A 19,732-nucleotide genomic window follows, 5' to 3' on the forward strand; every position below is an offset into this window, starting at 1 on the left:
TCTTACTGTAATATAAAGCTTACTACAGGAAGAAGTAAAAATGAAGAAACAAAACTCACCCACTTCTCTGGTGACTTCAAACCTAAAATATTCCTATGATCTATATAAGCCAATATTTATTAGTCAAAATTAAACTATATCAATATGTACCAGAACATGGAGTAGATATGGCATGGCTATGGAATACTGATTATAAGGTGTATCGGAAGATGATAAATAAAGAAATGCATATTTTTTTTTCTGTCACAATATTATTTTCTAATTGTACTGAAATGTCACATTATGTACAATGATCTCAACTGCTCCAGGGGCTTAAGTGGTTAGGGCATCTGCCTCAGATATGGGAGGTCATGCGTTTGAACCCTGGCCAAGTCATACCAAACATAAAAATGGTAATAGCAGCTGCCTCGTTTGGCATTCAGCAATAAGAGGTTAGTGTTAGGACTGGTTGGCCTGGTGTCAGGATAATATGACTGGGTGGAACATGATGCTACATGTCTGCGGCATGATGTCCTAGTGATAGACATCACAATAAACTGCCACAATGCAGACACTGTAGCGATATGACTGAAAAATTGTCAAAGCTATGTTAAACATTAAAATCGCACATACAATGATCTCCAATGTATATGGCTCATATCAAGGAAGGCCACACCCTTATATTAAGAGGCACACCATATAAAACAGCAAAGTAGTGCATTTTCACTATTTATTGTCCCTGCCCCCACCCAACCCCACTCCCAAGAACAATACCATCACCTAAACCAACCCCTAACATATGGCCAGCATTTCATCACAAAAGGAGGTGGCTTCATAAGTGAGTGAATCTGTCAAATTGATGATTAACCTCATACTCACCAGGTATTGTTCTCACTATCCTTTGCCAAAAGCAGGCAGGAAATTCCAGCTTCATGAACTGTATTGTTTCTGAAAGAACACCACACACAATGAGACATATGTATCTTCAAGAACCACAAACTGGTTCTTTACTGACATGTATTTTACAAGAAGGGTCTCATATGTTGGCTAGATTATTTCCCCAGAAGTCTCCATAGGGACTCTCTCTCAAAGACAACAAACACTGACAACTCAGACATTTGTTCCATCCATCTTTCACATTGGTTTTAGGAGGAATCTAGTTTAAAGGGTAAGTTCAAGGAATAATGGAAGAAGCACGTTCCTACAATTTGTTCTAAGAACCAAGACATGTGAATTAGACAAATCCTAATTTACAAGATATCTTGATTTACTGCACATATATATGCAATGATCACCCATTATTCTATATCTGATGTAAAACCAGCACAATTCACTTAAAAATTCTTATCTGGATTAATTTTCTTGAAGTTAAAGCTCATGATGACGTGCACACACCATGTTCCCATCATGTGTATGTGCAGACGTAAATTTAACCTAGCTGTCTGTGTTGGAAGCTCTAAACTTTGAATGTTCATTTTATCTGTTCTTGCTGAATAAAACCCATCTAAGAACCTTGTCTGGGACTGACGTAATCCACAAAATTATGTGTAGCAAGGCACTCAGTATGCATTGTGGCATGTTTCAATAAAGACACTAAGCATGCAGGGTGGCAAGTTCCAATAAAGAAACTAAGCATGCATTGTGGCAAGTTCCAATAAAGACACTAGATATGCATGGTGTTAAGTTCCATAAAGACACTAGGTATACATTTTGGTAAGTTCTGATAAATACACTAGATATGCATGGTGGTAAGTTCCAACAAAGGCACACAATATGCAAGGTGTTAAGTTCGAATAAATACACTAGGTATGCACTGTGGTAAGTTCCATTAGAGACACTAGGTACACAGTGTGGTAAGTTCCAACAAAGTAAGACAGTATCCATGGTGGCAAGTTCCAATAAAGATACTAGGTTTGCATTATTGTAAGTTCCAAAAGACACTAGGTATGCATTGTTGTAAGTGCCAATAAAGACACTAGGCATGCAAGGTGGTAAGTTCCAATAAAGACACTAAGCATGTATTGTTGTAAGTTCCAATAGAGACAATAGGTACACAGTGTGGTAAGTTCCAAAAAAGTAACACAGTATCCATGGTGGCAAGTTCCAATAAAGATACTAGATATGCATGGTTGTAAGTTCCAGTAAAAACACTGAGCATGCATATTGGTAAGTTCCAATAGAGACACTAGGTACACAGTGTGGTAAGTTCCAACAAAGTAACACAGTATCCATGGTGGCAAGTTCCAAAAAAGATACTAGGTATGCATTATTGTAAGTTCCAAAAGACACTAGGAATGCACTGTTGTAAGTACCAATAAAGACACTAGGCATGCAAGGTGGTAAGCTCCAATACACACTAGGTACACAGTGTGGTAAGTTCCAACAAAGTAACACAGTATCCATGGTGGCAAGTTCCAATAAAGATACTTGATATGCATGGTTGTAAGTTCCAGTAAAAACACTGAGCATGCATATTGGTAAGTTCAAATAAAGACACTAACTATGCATTGTGGTAAGTTCCAATAAAGACACTTGGCATGCATGGTGGTAAGTTCCAATAAATACACTAAGCATCCATGCTGGTAAGTTCCAATAAAGACACTAGGCATGCATGCTGGTAAGTTCCAATAAATACACTAAGCATCCATGCTGGTAAGTTCCAATAAAGACACTAGGCATGCATGCTGGTAAGTTCCAATAAAGACACTAGACATGCATGCTGGTAAGTTCCAATAAAGACACTAGGCATGCATGCTGGTAAGTTCCAATAAAGACACCAGGCATGCATGCTGGTAAGTTCCAATAAAGACACTAGGCATGCATACTGGTAAGTTCCAATAAAGACACTAGGCATACATGCTGGTAAGTTCCAATAAGGACACTAAGCATGAAATGTGGTAAGTTCCAATAAGGACACTACAATGTCCTTTACAATGTAATAACAACATGGTTCTGCCTTTTAAATTCTAATTCACACAATGAACAATAGCAACTAAGAATTAATTCCAAACTGTAATAAACCTTTTCAAAATAGCAGCATTCTCAACTACTGTAGAAAGAAATGACAGGATATGCAAAATATGTAGACTGGATGTTTGTCCTAGTAATTTTGATCTCAGCTGGTGACCTGGACTTTTTACCCTTGCCCTAGACTGCATAATGATCAAGACCTTTAGACTGTATCTAGACTGGTCTACTGTATGATAATATTGACCAGTAGACTATATGATGATCTTGACTGGCAAACTATATTATTATCATCTAGAATGGTAGACTAAGTGATGATCTCAACCGGTAGACTATTTGATGATCTAGACTGGTAGACTTTATGATAAATGCCAACTTTGGCAGACTGCATGATGATCTAGACTGGTATACTATATGATGATCTAGACTGGTAAACCATATGATGATGACAGACTTTATTTGATCCAGATTGGTAGACTGTATGATGATTAGGACTGGTAGACTGCATGACAATCAATAGTGGTATACTGTACGATGATCTAGACCTCTATACTATATCATAATCTAGATTGTTAGACTGTTTGTTAGACTGTATGATGATCAAGACTGGTAGACTGCATGATAATCAATAGCGGTATACTGTACAATGATCTAGACATCTATATTGTATGATAATCTAGATTGGCAGACTGTATGATGATCTAGAATGGCAGACTATATGATGATCTTGACTACAGACTGTATGATAATCTAGGTAGATCAACTGCATGATGATCTATTCTGGTATAATATGATGATCTGGACAAGAAGACTATGATGATCTAGACTGGTAGACTGAATGATTATCTAGACTGGTAGACTGAATGATGATCGTGACTAGCAGACTGTATGATTATCTAGACTGTTAGACTGAATGATGTATCTAGACCAGTATACAATATGATACGCTAGACACATAGACTGTATGATGATCTCAACTGGTAGACTACATAATGATCTATACTGGTAGACTTTATGATGATATACATGGGTAGATTGTATGATTATCTAGAATGTAGACTATATGATGATCTAGACCAGTATACTATAAGATAATCCAGATGGCTAGACTGTATGATGATCTAGACTGTATTATGAATAAAACATAGACTACATGATGATCTAGACTGTATTATTATTAAAATGCAGACTACATCATGATCTAGACTGACATACTGTATGATGATCTAGACAAGAATAATATGTGATAATTTAGATGAGTAGATTGTACAATGATCAAGATTAGTATAATGTATGATGATCAAGACTAGTAAACTGTATGATGATCAAGACTAGTATAATGTATGATGATCAAGACTAGTATAATGTATGATGGTCAAGACTAGTATAATGTATGATGATCTAGACTAGTATAATGTATGATGATCAAGACTAGTATAATGTATGATGATCAAGACTAGTATAATGTATGATGATCTAGACTAGTATAATGTATGATGATCAAGACTAGTATAATGTATAATGGTCAAGACTAGTATAATGTATGATGATCAAGATTTGTATAATGTATTATCAAGATTAGTATAATGTATGATGATCTAGACTAGTATAATGTATGATGATCTAGACTAGTATAATGTATGATGATCTAGACTAGTATAATGTATGATGATCAAGACTAGTATAATGTATGATGGTCAAGACTAGTATAATGTATGATGATCAAGACTAGTATAATGTATGATGATCAAGACTAGTATAATGTATAATGGTCAAGACTAGTATAATGTATGATGATCTAGACTAGTATAATGTATGATGATCAAGACTAGTATAATGTATGATGATCAAGACTAGTATAATGTATGATGATCAAGACTAGTATAATGTATGATGATCAAGACTAGTATAATGTATAATGGTCAAGACTAGTATAATGTATGATGATCAAGACTAGTATAATGTATGATGATCAAGACTAGTATAATGTATGATGATCAAGACTAGTATAATGTATGATGATCAAGACTAGTATAATGTATAATGATCAAGACTAGTATAATGTATGATGATCAAGACTAGTATAATGTATGATGATCAAGACTAGTATAATGTATGATGATCAAGACTAGTATAATGTACAATGATCAAGATTAGTATAATGTATGATGATCAAGACTAGTATAATGTATGATGATCAAGACTAGTATAATGTATAATGATCAAGACTAGTATAATGTATGATGATCAAGATTAGTATAATGTATGATGATCAAGACTAGTATAATGTATGATGATCAAGACTAGTATAATGTATGATGAAAAGACCAGATGACTGTATGATGATCTATATCATTAGCCTGTATGATTATCTAGACTGGTACTCTATATGATGATCTAGACCAGCAGACTGTGTGATGATCTAGACCAGTGTACTGTATAATGATCTCGATTGGTATACTGTATGATGATTAAGACCTGGCTAGAGATTGTACAAGGGCTTGGCGAGAGGGTTTCTGATCCAATGTGAAGTCTAAACAGTTGCCCAAAGACAGCAGATACCATGAATGGTTCATGCAATAGTAATCCAAATTATGACAGAAAAATCTATGGGTAGGTCACATCATGCCCCTGATGTGCATACCATAGAGCCAAACTGGGACAAGAAAATGGAAGTGACATGGTAGCTTGTTGAGATGGTTGGTGGATTACTGCAAATCTCTAAGAAACTGAGAAAGATGGTGACTCTGTAAGATATAAGGAATATGTTAAGTAACTGTCAGGATTCATATTAGCTCAGCTGGTATATCATTAGAATCAAAATCCATGGGTTACAAGTTTGATGTCCAGTGAAGCCAGCCTGGTTTGGCTGCCTTGGGAAAAGCACTTAGCTCCCATCTCCTCCGTTTGATATAACTAAGTGCCACTAAAAACAAATCCATAACATCAGATAAAGTGACCTTGACCTTGGAACCTCAAAATCAACATACTTCTTCCTTATACCATATGCAAGCATTTCACATAGTGTGATAAAGTTTGATGAAGCAAGATGTAAATGGGGGGGGGTCTAATTTTAATCATGTAATGCTTCCCTAAGACTATAAAAATATCAAATACAACACAAAAATGGACATGAGACATGTGAGAACTGTATGAAATCCAAGAAGAAAAAATGATGATAGGTATCAGACTAGGATCATGTTGGTTTTATTCTAGACCTCCAATTACCAACTGAAGGAGTGAATAATTGCTTTGGACTTGGAGGAGGGAATAATTGCTTTGGACTTGGAGGAGTGAATAATTGCTTTGGACTTGGAGGAGTGAATAATTGCTTTGGACTTGGAGGAGGGAATAATTGCTTTGGACTTGGAGGAGTGAATAATTGCTTTGGACTTGGAGGAGTGAATAATTGCTTTGGACTTGGAGGAGTGAATAATTGCTTTGGACTTGGAGGAGGGAATAATTGCTTTGGACTTGGAGGAGGGAATAATTGCTTTGGACTTGGAGGAGTGAATAATTGCTTTGGACTTGGAGGAGGGAATAATTGCTTTGGACTTGGAGGAGTGAATAATTGCTTTGGACTTGTAGGAGGGAATAACTGCTTTGGACTTGGAGGAGTGAATAATTGCTTTGGACTTGGAGGAGTGAATAATTGCTTTGGACTTGGAGGAGTGAATAATTGCTTTGGACTTGGAGGAGTGAATAATTGCTTTGGACTTGGAGGAGTGAATAATTGCTTTGGACTTGGAGGAGGGAACAACTGCTTTGGACTTGGAACTTATGCCAGGAAAAGAAATAGAAATGCAATAATAGCAGGTGATGTATTACTGCTGTTAAGACTAAAATTAATGTGCAGAAACACATCACTCTTGTAGTGGGCATATAAAAACTAGTTATCTTTCACAAAACTCTAGCACTTGCAATATGTGAAACATTGAGATAATTAAAGTTAATATGTACATTTTCTCCTAAAACTCATATGTCATTCTGTTACTTACTCAAACAGTGGTTCCAAACTGTTATCATCTCTTTCTGTACAGGAATTATCATAAATTATGAGCTTTTGGTCATACCTGGAAAAAACAAAACAATTAAAAACATATCAGAATGGCTACTGTGGATGCCATTTTGAATATCAAAGCAGAATCATTATCATTTAGAATCAGCTTCACACTATAAGTAGTTTTCTGGTGAAAATCCCATGCAGATATTGCTTTCAATTCAGGATGAATGATGATAACACGGCTTTCAGGATGCTTGCATTGATGACCACACTGTAATCAGATTGGCATCCTTGTCGTTTAGGAACTGATATCATAAGAAGTCTTATCATGAAATCCTCAAGTTTATAAGACCATCCATGCAGGAGAAGTAGCAAAGATAAGATTTTCAAGATGGCTGCTATGGTGACCATATTGGAGGTTTGAGCAGCACCTTTTTCATTTATGACCAACTATCCTTGGGATGAATATGTGTAAAGTTTCATAGGAATCTTCCTTATTGTAATGCAACTAAATATAAAGTAATGTTAAAATTCATTTGTATGAACAAGTCACTGTGTTTGTCTGCTCTGTGAAAGAAGATCAGAATGTACTCATTCATTGCACAGCCTGCCTCTACAAAGCTTTAAGTAGTCTCCAGTAGCCGTTATTATCATCCCAAAACAGATTCAAACAAAAGTGATCTTGACCTAATAAATGTTGACCATGGTGAGTGGGAATTAAAAAAAACATGATATTAAAAATGTATTTTCTATTATGCTCAAGCAGAGATTCAAAAATGAGCTGAAAAAATAGAGATTAATGTGTTATTCTTTTTATTCTTCTTCAAATCACTGTTCCTATAAACTGCTTAAGAACCTAATATTATCTTGAATCCCTAAAAACCGTGTTATACTGGGTAGTCACATACCTTGATTAACCTGTATGATCACTAGTAGAAGCATAGTACATGCAACAGTGACTACCTTGATTAACCTGCATGATCACTAGTAGAAGCATAGTACATGCAACAGTGACTACCTTGATTAACCTGTATGATCACTAGTAGAAGCATAGTACATGCAACAGTGACTACCTTGATTAACCTGTATGATCACTAGTAAAAACATAGTACATGCAACAGTGACTACCTTGATTAACCTGCATGATCACTAGTAAAAACATAGTACATGCAACAGTGACTACCTTGATTAACCTGTATGATCACTAGTAGAAGCATAGTACATGCAACAGTGACTACCTTGATTAACCTGTATGATCACTAGTAAAAACATAGTACATGCAACAGTGACTACCTTGATTAGCCACTGCATCTGAAACCTCACATGAAGTGCATACAGTCCATTTTCCTAATACTTACCTATTCACATGTACAACATACAATTAACCTGTTCTGAGTAACCTATCACAATATACAATGTATAGCCTTTAAGATGGAAGGTTAACCACTCAATAAATACAGATTTTCTACTGTCAATTGGACTGGTCAGAGAGGGCCATCTATGTAGGCTATGATACATATAGCATGGAAAAATCCATATGGTCCTAAGGTAACCACAAATACTGAGCTAATAAGGATCCACTCAACAGCTAGTATGCACTTTTGAAGGAGAGACTGGTATAAGTTGTTTGCATTGGCAACATACACAATGGTGAGAATGTTAGCATACCTCTATTCTACTTCCATGACTGAAATTTCTGAATGAGTGCAATGAATGAATTGTAAAATATATCAAAAGTAATAAAAGTTATCAGCTTGTTTTTTCCCAATTTATTTTGAAGTCTAGGAGGTGAAAATGACAAAGCAGCACTACCAGTCTTTCAAGATGTGCACATGTGAAGTAAGGGCAAGCTGAATGATCTATAACCCAAATTATACCAATCAATAATAAACCAAAATAAAGGAAATTAAGTTATTTTTTTACAATATCTAAGACAAACAAGGGCTTTTTAAATATGCAGGATAACAAATGAGGAAAATCTGATGAAATTCTTTATCCAAAAAAATAAAACCCTATGAAAAATATAAATTTTTTACAGCAGCACCTAAATTATACAATGCACATCACAATGACCTTCTTTGGTTATAAGGCTGTAATACTATCAAAAATACACACAATTGTAAAGTTTATAACATTAACATAAACAGAATCCATGAACTAAACTATCACTTAAAATATTAACAAAGTCAATGAAGCATGAAATAGAGGTCACAGAACTCCCTTTTTCCAATTTACAATTTATATATATATAAGTGCATCCATTCACAAAGTTTCATGACTCTAGGTAGGCAGGTATGCATATAACAAAAACTCCTGTCAACATGATCAACTGCTCAAAATCAACTAAGACAATTAAAGATGAAATATGTCATGGCAAGCTTGTTTGCTATATGGGTGTAGTACTAACAAAGATTTATACCATCATCAATTTCAGGATTCAAGCATGAATACTGTGACGTAAACCTCAAATACCAAATGTATGCCAAGTGTAAAATATGGGTCAAAACGGTTTACTTTTTGCACTGAGTTTGTAGTGCTCATCAGGATGCGTCCCTCATAAAGTTTCATGATTATAATAGGACAGCATGTACACAGCAAGCAAAAACCCTCTGGCCATGAGCTAAACATCAAAACTTAGCATAAGCCAATACATTTTGAAATGATGGTCACAGTGACCTTTCCTTTACTGTAAAGATGTGGTACTAAAAGAGATGCAAACAATCATCTATTTTCATTATTCTAACATTAACAGTGCACGAGAAATGAACTTAATATACAAAATTTAACTTAAAGTCATTTAAGTGTGAAATATGGGTCACAAGATCTACTTTTTATAAGGATGATCTCCAAGCCAAGTTTTATGATTCCAGGTTTAACAGTATGTATATTAGGTACAAAACACAAAAAATTAAATATGAATGAACAAAAAATGTACAAAGTTTAACTCCTTAGGTTGACACTATTAAACCCACACCAAACTACTGCCTTGGGCACATAAAGAAAAAATGGCTGAGATGAAATTATGCTGCATACATATGAACATGCTTTTGTAAAAGTGGCTGTTGATGGCAGTACAACAAAAAAAAATCTCATCTAATTGAATTAGGTCTGGTTTTCAAACTCATTCACAAAGCGTGGATATGTTGATGTCAGTTCTGCATCATTTTCATTCTAAACCAATTAAATATTGCAAGAAGTGTTTCTGTTAAAATCCCATATAAATGTCACCATTTGTTCAAGAGGAGTAGTGATAAGATGTCAGTGATCATATGAGCACCATTTTCATCACTCAGAACTGGCTACTATTATAGGGTTTTAGTGAAAATCCCATGTAAATACAACCATCCATTAAGGTGAATACGAATATGTCTAAATGGTCACAAACATTTTCAAGTTGGATAAGCATCATTTTATTATAACAACAAATACTGTTAGAAAGAAGTAATTCGAAAGAAGTATTTTTTTTTAATTAAAAAAAAATGAAGAAAATGTCACTATGACCATCCCATAAGTAGAAGCAGACGTAACAAATATTTCAAAATGGCCATTTTGGTAGGTCATACAAGTATTATTTTAATTTGGACACACTAAATACAGCAAGATGTGTTTTAATGAAAAAACCATGGTGATACAACTATCCTTTCATAAGGAGTATCAATAACCAGATATTTAATATTAAAGCTTTCAGAATTTTAGAAAACATCTACCAGGTACCTGTTGATCCTAATGATCAGTAACCCAGGTACCCAATCAAATGGAACTTGCATTGAATGTGAAAAACCTAAACTTAAGTCCACGTTTTTTTAATTCAAAGATACCAATAAATACCACTACCTAATGTCATCTGGTACAAAGTCCAGGACTTCATCCTCTATGTTAAAGTTCTGAAATCCTCTATCGATGTCCAGTAAATCATTGTGGTCTAGTCATCATAAACATCATCCGACTCACTTTCCTTGGACTCACTGTTATATGTGGATGCTTAGTTAGAGACTGAGCTTGAGGTTTATAAGTAACACTTTGATCATACAATTTGTGAACCTATTCAAGGTTGCAACTGAACACATGTCAGTTGTGTGGCAAGATCAAATAACCACCCTCTGTTACCTGCCATTTTACCACACTTGCAGCTCAATCAAAGAGTTGTCATGTGGGAAAACAAGCTATGGGATTAAGGTCAAGTGTTTACCTGAAGAGAAAGACCTCTGCTTGGCACTGAAAAAGTATGTGTATTTGCAACTTAATCAAAAGGATTGTCAACTTTAAAACAAAGTAAGTGCTGCCTTTACAAGCACTGGCAGGAAACTTTTATATTCTGAATAGGCACCCTATGGCTCATTTCATAACCTGAGTAACTGAGTGCCTGGATACCCGTTGGTATGATTATTTAGGATCACCATCATGGCTGTAATTCTGGCAGCCTGATCAGCAACATAAGCCCTGCAGGCTCTGGGACTTCTAATATGCAATTTCCTGCATGTCATAAGTAGTGACTAATCGAGGTAGCCTTTATGCACTGGGATACATCCCTTTATGTTCCAGCTGTGAGTTTGGACTTTTAAAAAAAATTGCACGCAGACTTTAGTTTGGTTTGCATTAAAATAATTTTACCCCTTTCTGCCTGTAGCTTTGTTTGGACAATCAGTCTCAGAACATACTTTGGAAGTCTTTGGATGTCTTTTTTTAAAACTTAGGCACAATATAAATACACAGGATTGTCCTGATGTACCATTGATATATTTTTTAAAATTTAGGATGATGCAGACATAATAAGTCTTTCAAAGAAAAATCAATATCACATTGAACATGCATTCAGGATGGCTTGCAATAATGTAACCATACTGGAGGTCAGTTCTACACCATATTCATTCAGCACAAGCTACCAAATTTTTGGATAATGCATACATTTTATACCTACTTTTTTCCTGTTTTCTGGAGGGAGATTGTTTTATGGAAGAACAAAAGAAAAATTGCTAATCAATGTGACAAAAGGATCACAGCATTAATACTGCCTATGCGCATCATGTCCTTGTGAAATAATTAATTTGTTGCAAGGCAACAACATTGTTACTAGCCTTATATAAGAAATTACTGATGTTTACAAGCCTTGACAGTCCAATTGCTAATGATAATAAACTAAGTTCTATTTACATCATTTTGTATTTTTTGTTTTATGCTTAATTGCAGACGTGAGACTGGTAACTTGTTCATCTACTCTGTCATGATAACTCTCAACCTGTGTAAAATGACGCATTACCGCAACATTGATACATATTTGTAAACTAACAAATAAGTGCTTGTATCAAATTTACAATTTATTCACTTTCTTTGAAAAACAAACTTGGTTTTTTCTTCAAATTCTCATCATAAATCCCAGTATTCAGCAAGGAATTTTCAGAGGTAATCTCTGCCAGCTAAAGCTTTGATGTGTTCAACGTGATTAGGATGCATTGTATTGGTAAATATTACCTTAAAAAAGACAGGAATATTTAAGAGATGTCAAGCAGTCAAATTATGTATAAATACTGGACCTGAACATTCACATAGCATCTTGTATTTGATCTTGAATCAGAATGAATAGAAAAAGATAAAATACTGGCATGGGCCGTGGAAGAAATTCCTACTCTGAAAGAGACAAGATAACCATCACAGCCAAATACAAGTAGCTGATCAAATAACTAGCTACATAAAACTCACCCTGCTGAGTAAGTCCGAAATTCTGTGCAGATAATACAACGTACAATGTCTGTGTGTTCCTTGGCAAAGTACAATATTTTGTTCCCTATCACATGACCACATTCTTTATCTGTAAAAAAAAGTTTAATTTTATTAATGGTTAAAAATACATGTCTAACTGTAACTGACATATTCCAAAGTACCCTTACATATGTAGCTATTAAAAAAACATAAAGTCTAAAAGAACAGAATTACAGCAACCACAAAACATTCAGTAGCAATTTATTTTGAAAAAAATTAAAACAAAATAAATTTGCAAAATTAAAACCAAAACAAAATTTATTCTTTCATACTCAAGCATCAAAATTAATCAAAATTAAATATTTAAAAAAATGCCACTGCTGACTTAAAGGAAAGTGAGCAAGGAAGATTACATTTTCATACAGCATGTATTGATAAAATATAAACAGATAATTTTCTGTACCAAAAAATGTGGAGTGCATGTGCAGTAGCTATCAGATTCTAGGTCACAAAGGTCAAAATAAAGAGAATAAGTTTATATTCAAATTCTACTGTAAGATTTTATATGTTTTCAAGCTGGAGAATTCCAATTTTAAACTCCTTTCTCAAATTATGTCAAATTTAATCCAAAGTAGGTGTATTAATTTTTATCCTATCAAGGGCCAACACAACATTCTCAGAATATATTCTGCTTGGAATGTACTCTGCTTATTGTAGGCCATCACAAACTGCCACAGAACATAGTTACTCTGCTTATTGTAGACCATTACAAACTGTCACAGAACATAGTTACTCTGCTTATTGTAGGCCATCACAAACTGTCACAGAACATAGTTACTCTGCTTATTGTAGGCCATCACAAACTGCCACAGAACATAGTTACTCTGCTTATTGTAGGCCATCACAAACTGTCACAGAACATAGTTACTCTGCTTATTGTAGGCCATCACAAACTGTCACAGAACATACTCTGCTTATTGTAGGCCATCACAAACTGTCACAGAACATAGTTACTCTGCTTATTGTAGGCCATCACAAACTGCCACAGAACATAGTTACTCTGCTTATTGTAGGCCAGTACAAACTGTCACAGAACATACTCTGCTTATTGTAGGCCATCACAAACTGTCACAGAACATACTCTGCTTATTGTAGGCCATCACAAACTGCCACAGAACATAGTTACTCTGCTTATTGTAGGCCATCACAAACTGTCACAGAACATAGTTACTCTGCTTATTGTAGGCCATCACAAACTGTCACAGAACATAGTTACTCTGCTTATTGTAGGCCATCACAAACTGTCACAGAACATAGTTACTCTGCTTATTGTAGGCCATCACAAACTGTCACAGAACATAGTTACTCTGCTTATTGTAGGCCATCACAAACTGCCACAGAACATAGTTACTCTGCTTATTGTAGGCCATCACAAACTGTCACAGAACATAGTTACTCTGCTTATTGTAGGCCATCACAAACTGTCACAGAACATAGTTACTCTGCTTATTGTAGGCCATCACAAACTGTCACAGAACATAGTTACTCTGCTTATTGTAGGCCATCACAAACTGTCACAGAACATAGTTACTCTGCTTATTGTAGGCCATCACAAACTGTCACAGAACATACTCTGCTTATTGTAGGCCATCACAAACTGCCACAGAACATAGTTACTCTGCTTATTGTAGGCCATCACAAACTGCCACAGAACATACTCTGCTTATCAAAGGCCATTACAAACTGTTCCAGTACATACTCTTCTTAACAAAGGCCATCAAAAACTGTCTCAGAACATATTCTGCTTATTGTAGGAAACCACAAACAGCCTCTGAAAGGGCCATCATACACTGCCTCAGAACATGCCTTGCTTATTGTTGGCCATCAAAAATGGTCTCAGAACATACTCTGCTTATCATGAGCCATCATAAACAATTTCAGAACATACTCTGCTTATGGTAGGCTGCCACAAATTGTCTCAGAACATACTCTACTTATAAAGATCTATCACAAACTATCTCAAAAACTTGCTATGCTTATCAAGGGCAATCATAAACAGTTTCAGAACATCTGCTTCTTATCAAAGGCCATCATAAATGGTCCCAAAATATATTCTACTTATTAAAGGGTTATACAAACTGTCTCAGAACATATGCTGCTTATTGCAGGCTATCACAAACTGTTGCAAAACATATTCTTCTTATCAAGGTGTCTCAGAACATAATGTAGTACATCCCAAATGGTCTCAGAACATACTTAAAGGGCCATCAGAAACTGTCTCAGAACATACTTTGCTTACTGTAGGCCATCACAATCCATCTCAGAACATAATCTGGTTATCATTGAACATATCAAAAACAGCCATAGAACATTCTGTGTTAAGGAACTTCATAAGTAAAAGATGCATTTTAATATAATCAGCAAGATGAAGGCATTCCCTGAAACTAAACAATCCACTAAATATCACCAACTAATCCTCAATATTTAAGAAATCTTTTTATGATGGTTTTAGATACTGGTAATCCACACTATGCTTGATAATGAAAAATATTTTGCCAATAAAATACTCACTTTCATCAATGGCATACACTCGTATCCCACCATTTATGCCCACCACAAGTTGGTATCTTCGAGGAATTATTGCCATACAGTATACAGGAACACCAATCTAGAATACATGCAATAAAAAGTTGTAAAATAATTTTGCTTTCTGTGAAAACACACAAGAAATTTTTCAAGATTTAAGATCTTCTGAATTTTCTTTAAAATTAAAAGGTATATGCCTATTTACCTTACACAAAACTGTAATGCTGCTGAAAAAGCAAAATATTTAAAATGTTTAAAGTACACATATCTTGCACATTTCAAGCAACATGTATGTAAACTTATTCTCAAGCATGGTTTAAAAAACAGCAGCCTTTTGCTTCCTATAACTGGATTTTTGTTATTGCAAAGTGTTCGATGCATATGCATTGAGTGTACTTTTTTCGGGATCCAACAATGGTGTTTTTGCAATGGCTGGGAATATAATAATTGTTCACATATGTTATACAGTAGCATTAAAGACCAGATTTGATTTCATTGCCAAGGCAGTGAGATATGTAGAGTGTGAGTAAATGTATATCAAGGCAATCACATTATCACTTTCTGTACTTGCTTACAAGTTGAGTCCTACTGCAAACTGCATGGAAACAAATCTACTGTCACGTAATGTGCAGGCAGATCTGGGTATATGCAGTTTGTTAGGATTAATCAGTAGAACAAACAAGATAAACAATGACTGCCAATGCATTATGCTATGAGAAATCAGGATCTATGTTGTTTACAGTTAGACTCGACCGACACACAAGTACAGACAGTACTCAATGTAACAGAAACAAAGAATTGTAACTTTTACTAACTTTGAAAACAAAATCTAACTTGTGCCAAAGTTCCAACAATTTTATTCAGTTACTTTAATTTTACTAGTAGAAAATTTTATATAAAATAACATATCTTTTCAGGACTTTTCAGGACTCTGATTCCTCTTGCTGCCATCTTCGGTAGCCAAGGGTCATTGATCTACATCTACCATATATACCCATGTATAAGCTCATTCATGTATAAGCCAACCCCCCCCCCCACCAAATGAATCAGAAAAACATTAAAAAGTGCATGACCTATGTACAAGCCAACCAACAAGTCTGAGACAACATCACAAGATGCACACAGTAAGTACTAAACGCATTTATTTAGGCAAACTTATCTCAGCAAAAATTTATGCGCATACCTCTCTTGGGGTATCATGTACGATTATTACATGGAAATGTTATAAGTCAATATAATTTATTTGAAAAGTCAATAGATTTATTTAATTTCTGTTTTCTTCTTGTTTCTGCTTAATTCAGATTTGTGTATGATTTGATCAAATGATGACAAGAATTGAGCATTTGCGGGTTGTTATGCTGCAACAGTACCTTCCCTTTTAACTCTCGTCAATTATTTCTTGCTTATGCACGATTGCATTAGAATTTTGTATCAATGCACCAGTAATTATGTTTTTTTTTTGACTTGAAACTGTCACAGTTATGGTAATCATGCTAACAGTATGGAGTAAAAGGCAATTGCACATAAAAGTACTGGTAAAGCCACCAAACAAAATTCCCTCTTAACCAAAGCCAGTTTCAGGGTGTTAACAATTAACTGACCTGGATTGCTGTCAGAAAACAAAAGACCTGCATTCTTAAACAAAAAAGATGCTGAATCAATCAATGAGTGGGAAATTTATAATTTTGTTCATCCAAAACACAAAACTAAAATAGATTGATGATGATCATAGTTGATAATATTCAGAATATTAGCCTTTATTATTACCATTCTTTCATGAATATGTAACAATTACATGAATATATAATAATAATATAATAATAATAATGCTTATTTATAGAGGGTGACTCATTAGTCAAGGACTATTCTCCCTTGAGGCCCTCTTATGGAGAGTATAACAATGCACATTATATGAAGATAGCAATAATTACTGTTTATTTTAACATGTTTAGTATTAAAATACTAAATTCCATTATCTATCAGAAACACATACATGCTCATGATATCTCTTCTTAAATACTCTAATATTTTCAGTAGATTTTACATGGAAGCTTGTTCCACAGATCTGTACCAGAATATTGGAAGCTCTTTTTAAATTGCTCTGCTCTTGGTTTTGGTGCTAGAAGGTTTCCATGTGATATTGATCTCAACTGTTATTGTGTTGAAAAAGGTCTGAATAAGTCCTGAAGATACTCTGGTGCAGTTCCATGTAGACATTTATATAAAAGAACTGCCTTGTGAAAATTTATCCTGTCATATATTGTGAAACATTTGAGTTCTGTAAACAATGCTTTTGAGGGATGATCAATACCGGTAGATGCATCTAAAATTATGCATGCTGCTCGTTTCTGAAGTTAATAAATCCTGTCAAGCTCAAATTTATCAGTTTCCCCAAACATTTGAACAATAATCCATTGTTGGAAGAATATATGACTTGTAGTATAGATTTAGAGTTTCTATAGGTAAATATTTCTTGGTTCTGCTGAGTACGGCAATTTTGGATGACAGTGTTTTACTAAGCTTATCAATATGGTCATTCCATAATAAATTATTATCTATGGATACACCTACAAACTTTTCATGTTTGAAATTTTCTAACTGATAATTATTTATTGCAAGAGATAGTTCTGGGTTCCCTGACTTGTGCAGCTTTTGTGATGTCCCCAAAATCATATATTTTCTTTTACCTTCATTAATTACCTTCCTGTTTTGTTGTGCCCAGTTTTGGACTCTAATAAGATCTGAGTTTAATCTCATTTAGATAACTTCAGTATCAGAACTAGATATATACAAGGTTGCATCCTATGCAAACAAATCTGTATTTGTGGATTCATAATTTAATGGTAGATCATTTATATAAATAAGTAAGAGGAGAGGGCCTAAAACTGAGCCTTGAGGGACCCCTGAATGAATAGTGCAAGTCTGAGAGCTAATATTGCCAATGGTTACATGTTCATGCTTTTCAAATAATTTTGACAATATAGGTAGAATTGATATTGGTCTGTAATTGCCTGGATCCTCCTTTTCTCCTTTCTTAAAGAGAGGTGTAACCTTTGCACATTTCAGTGTTTCTGGAAAATTACCACTCATTATACTTAAGTTTATGATATGTGTTAATGATTTTGTTATTACTGGTGCAGCAATTTTAAGACTTTGTGGACCAATACCATCCAATCCAGAGGATTTATTAATATTCACCTTAATTAGCATATCAAAAACAGCAGCTTCACTAACACTAACATTAGCTATTGAAAAATAATTATCATCAAGAATTTTAACTCTTATAAATGACAACTGTAACATGTCAGTTATTCCAATTCAAACCATTCAAGCCCAAAGTTTTCTTCTGAGTCAATGCAGGTTGACATCAATGAAGTCTGATGTTAAATACAGCAATTACAATAAGTTGTCTCATTGGTTAATTAATTTTGCATGCTACAGACAGCTAGCAAATGTGTCTTGCCACAGTAAAACACAGTACAATATTCATTCATGACAAAAACATCTATGATGTTAGCTCAATCTCAATTAAAAAAATTCAGGCAAATATTTGCAAAGAATATCTATTTATTTATGCTGACCCCCTCGTCGTCATATTATGGGAGAAATACTGTCTTCAGGAAGATGAGTGCTAAATCATTAGCTTGATTCTCAAAATGTCTGAAAATTTTTGGACTAGCAGCAATGATGATCCATCAAAATACATACATATAAATGGCAGCTTTAAGAAATGTAACTTGTTTTCACATGAGCTCCATTATGGAATGAACTTTGAATGAAATAACTAGACCCTGACTAAACTCCAACCACGAATAATTTTTGATTTTCTTAAAGTTACTTACAAAAACTTTATCATGTACTCCACCTCCTGGGGCCCAGGCAATGATATACCGGTCATTTGCAGAGGACAGCATCAGTTTAGTCTCATGCCTAGAAAAATACATACAACATTATGATATTTATAAGGGTTTCCAAGGAAAATGGTGTGTTGCCTGTCTCGAAGTTATGAACTTGCACAACACATTATAATTAGTGCATACAAACTTCAAGACAGAGATGACACTACTGAAACCAATGGAGTACATCATGCCCACTATCTCACACATTTTCATTGAAAAAGGCAAGACAAAAATATAAATAATTTAAAGATATGTAAATATCGCCTCATCATTATGTAATTTTTATAATTCAAAAGCTTTATTTGTTCTTTGTTTTTTTTGGGGGGGTTAATACTATTTCTCAGTGCAAGATGAGCTATACATGGCAGTCAGCATAACTGGTCAAGGAAGAATCAGAGAAAACCCCAGCAAGAACCACCGACCTACAGGAAGCTTATGGCATCTTTTGCATATACACCCATTTGGCCAAGCCCAAGACTCAAATCCATGCAGACACAAGTGAGATGCCAGCAATTGGTAACAGTCAGCACTTTTGAATGCTTGGCAACCTGGGGCCCGATAAACAACAGCTTTATTTATGACTCAGGGTTGGAGTGAGTTT

General features: G+C 34.7%; 1 protein-coding gene across 1 annotated transcript in view; it reads right to left on the minus strand.

Annotated features, from left to right (window-relative positions):
• Window positions 1-19,732, minus strand: part of LOC149801930 (uncharacterized) — a 96,610-nt gene that overhangs the window by 60,109 nt on the left and 16,769 nt on the right. The window contains exons 3-7 of the mRNA XM_089956310.1: window positions 19,075-19,162; window positions 15,218-15,314; window positions 12,647-12,755; window positions 6,945-7,019; window positions 859-927 (exon numbers count right to left, since the gene is read on the minus strand). Coding sequence (XP_089812436.1) covers window positions 859-927; window positions 6,945-7,019; window positions 12,647-12,755; window positions 15,218-15,314; window positions 19,075-19,162 — 438 coding nt within the window. The remainder of the gene's footprint in view (window positions 1-858; window positions 928-6,944; window positions 7,020-12,646; window positions 12,756-15,217; window positions 15,315-19,074; window positions 19,163-19,732) is intronic.

The sequence above is a fragment of the Sinohyriopsis cumingii genome, chromosome 4 (assembly GCF_028554795.1).
Source record: "Sinohyriopsis cumingii isolate HCF-2022 chromosome 4, ASM2855479v2, whole genome shotgun sequence".
Taxonomy (NCBI): domain Eukaryota; kingdom Metazoa; phylum Mollusca; class Bivalvia; order Unionida; family Unionidae; genus Sinohyriopsis; species Sinohyriopsis cumingii.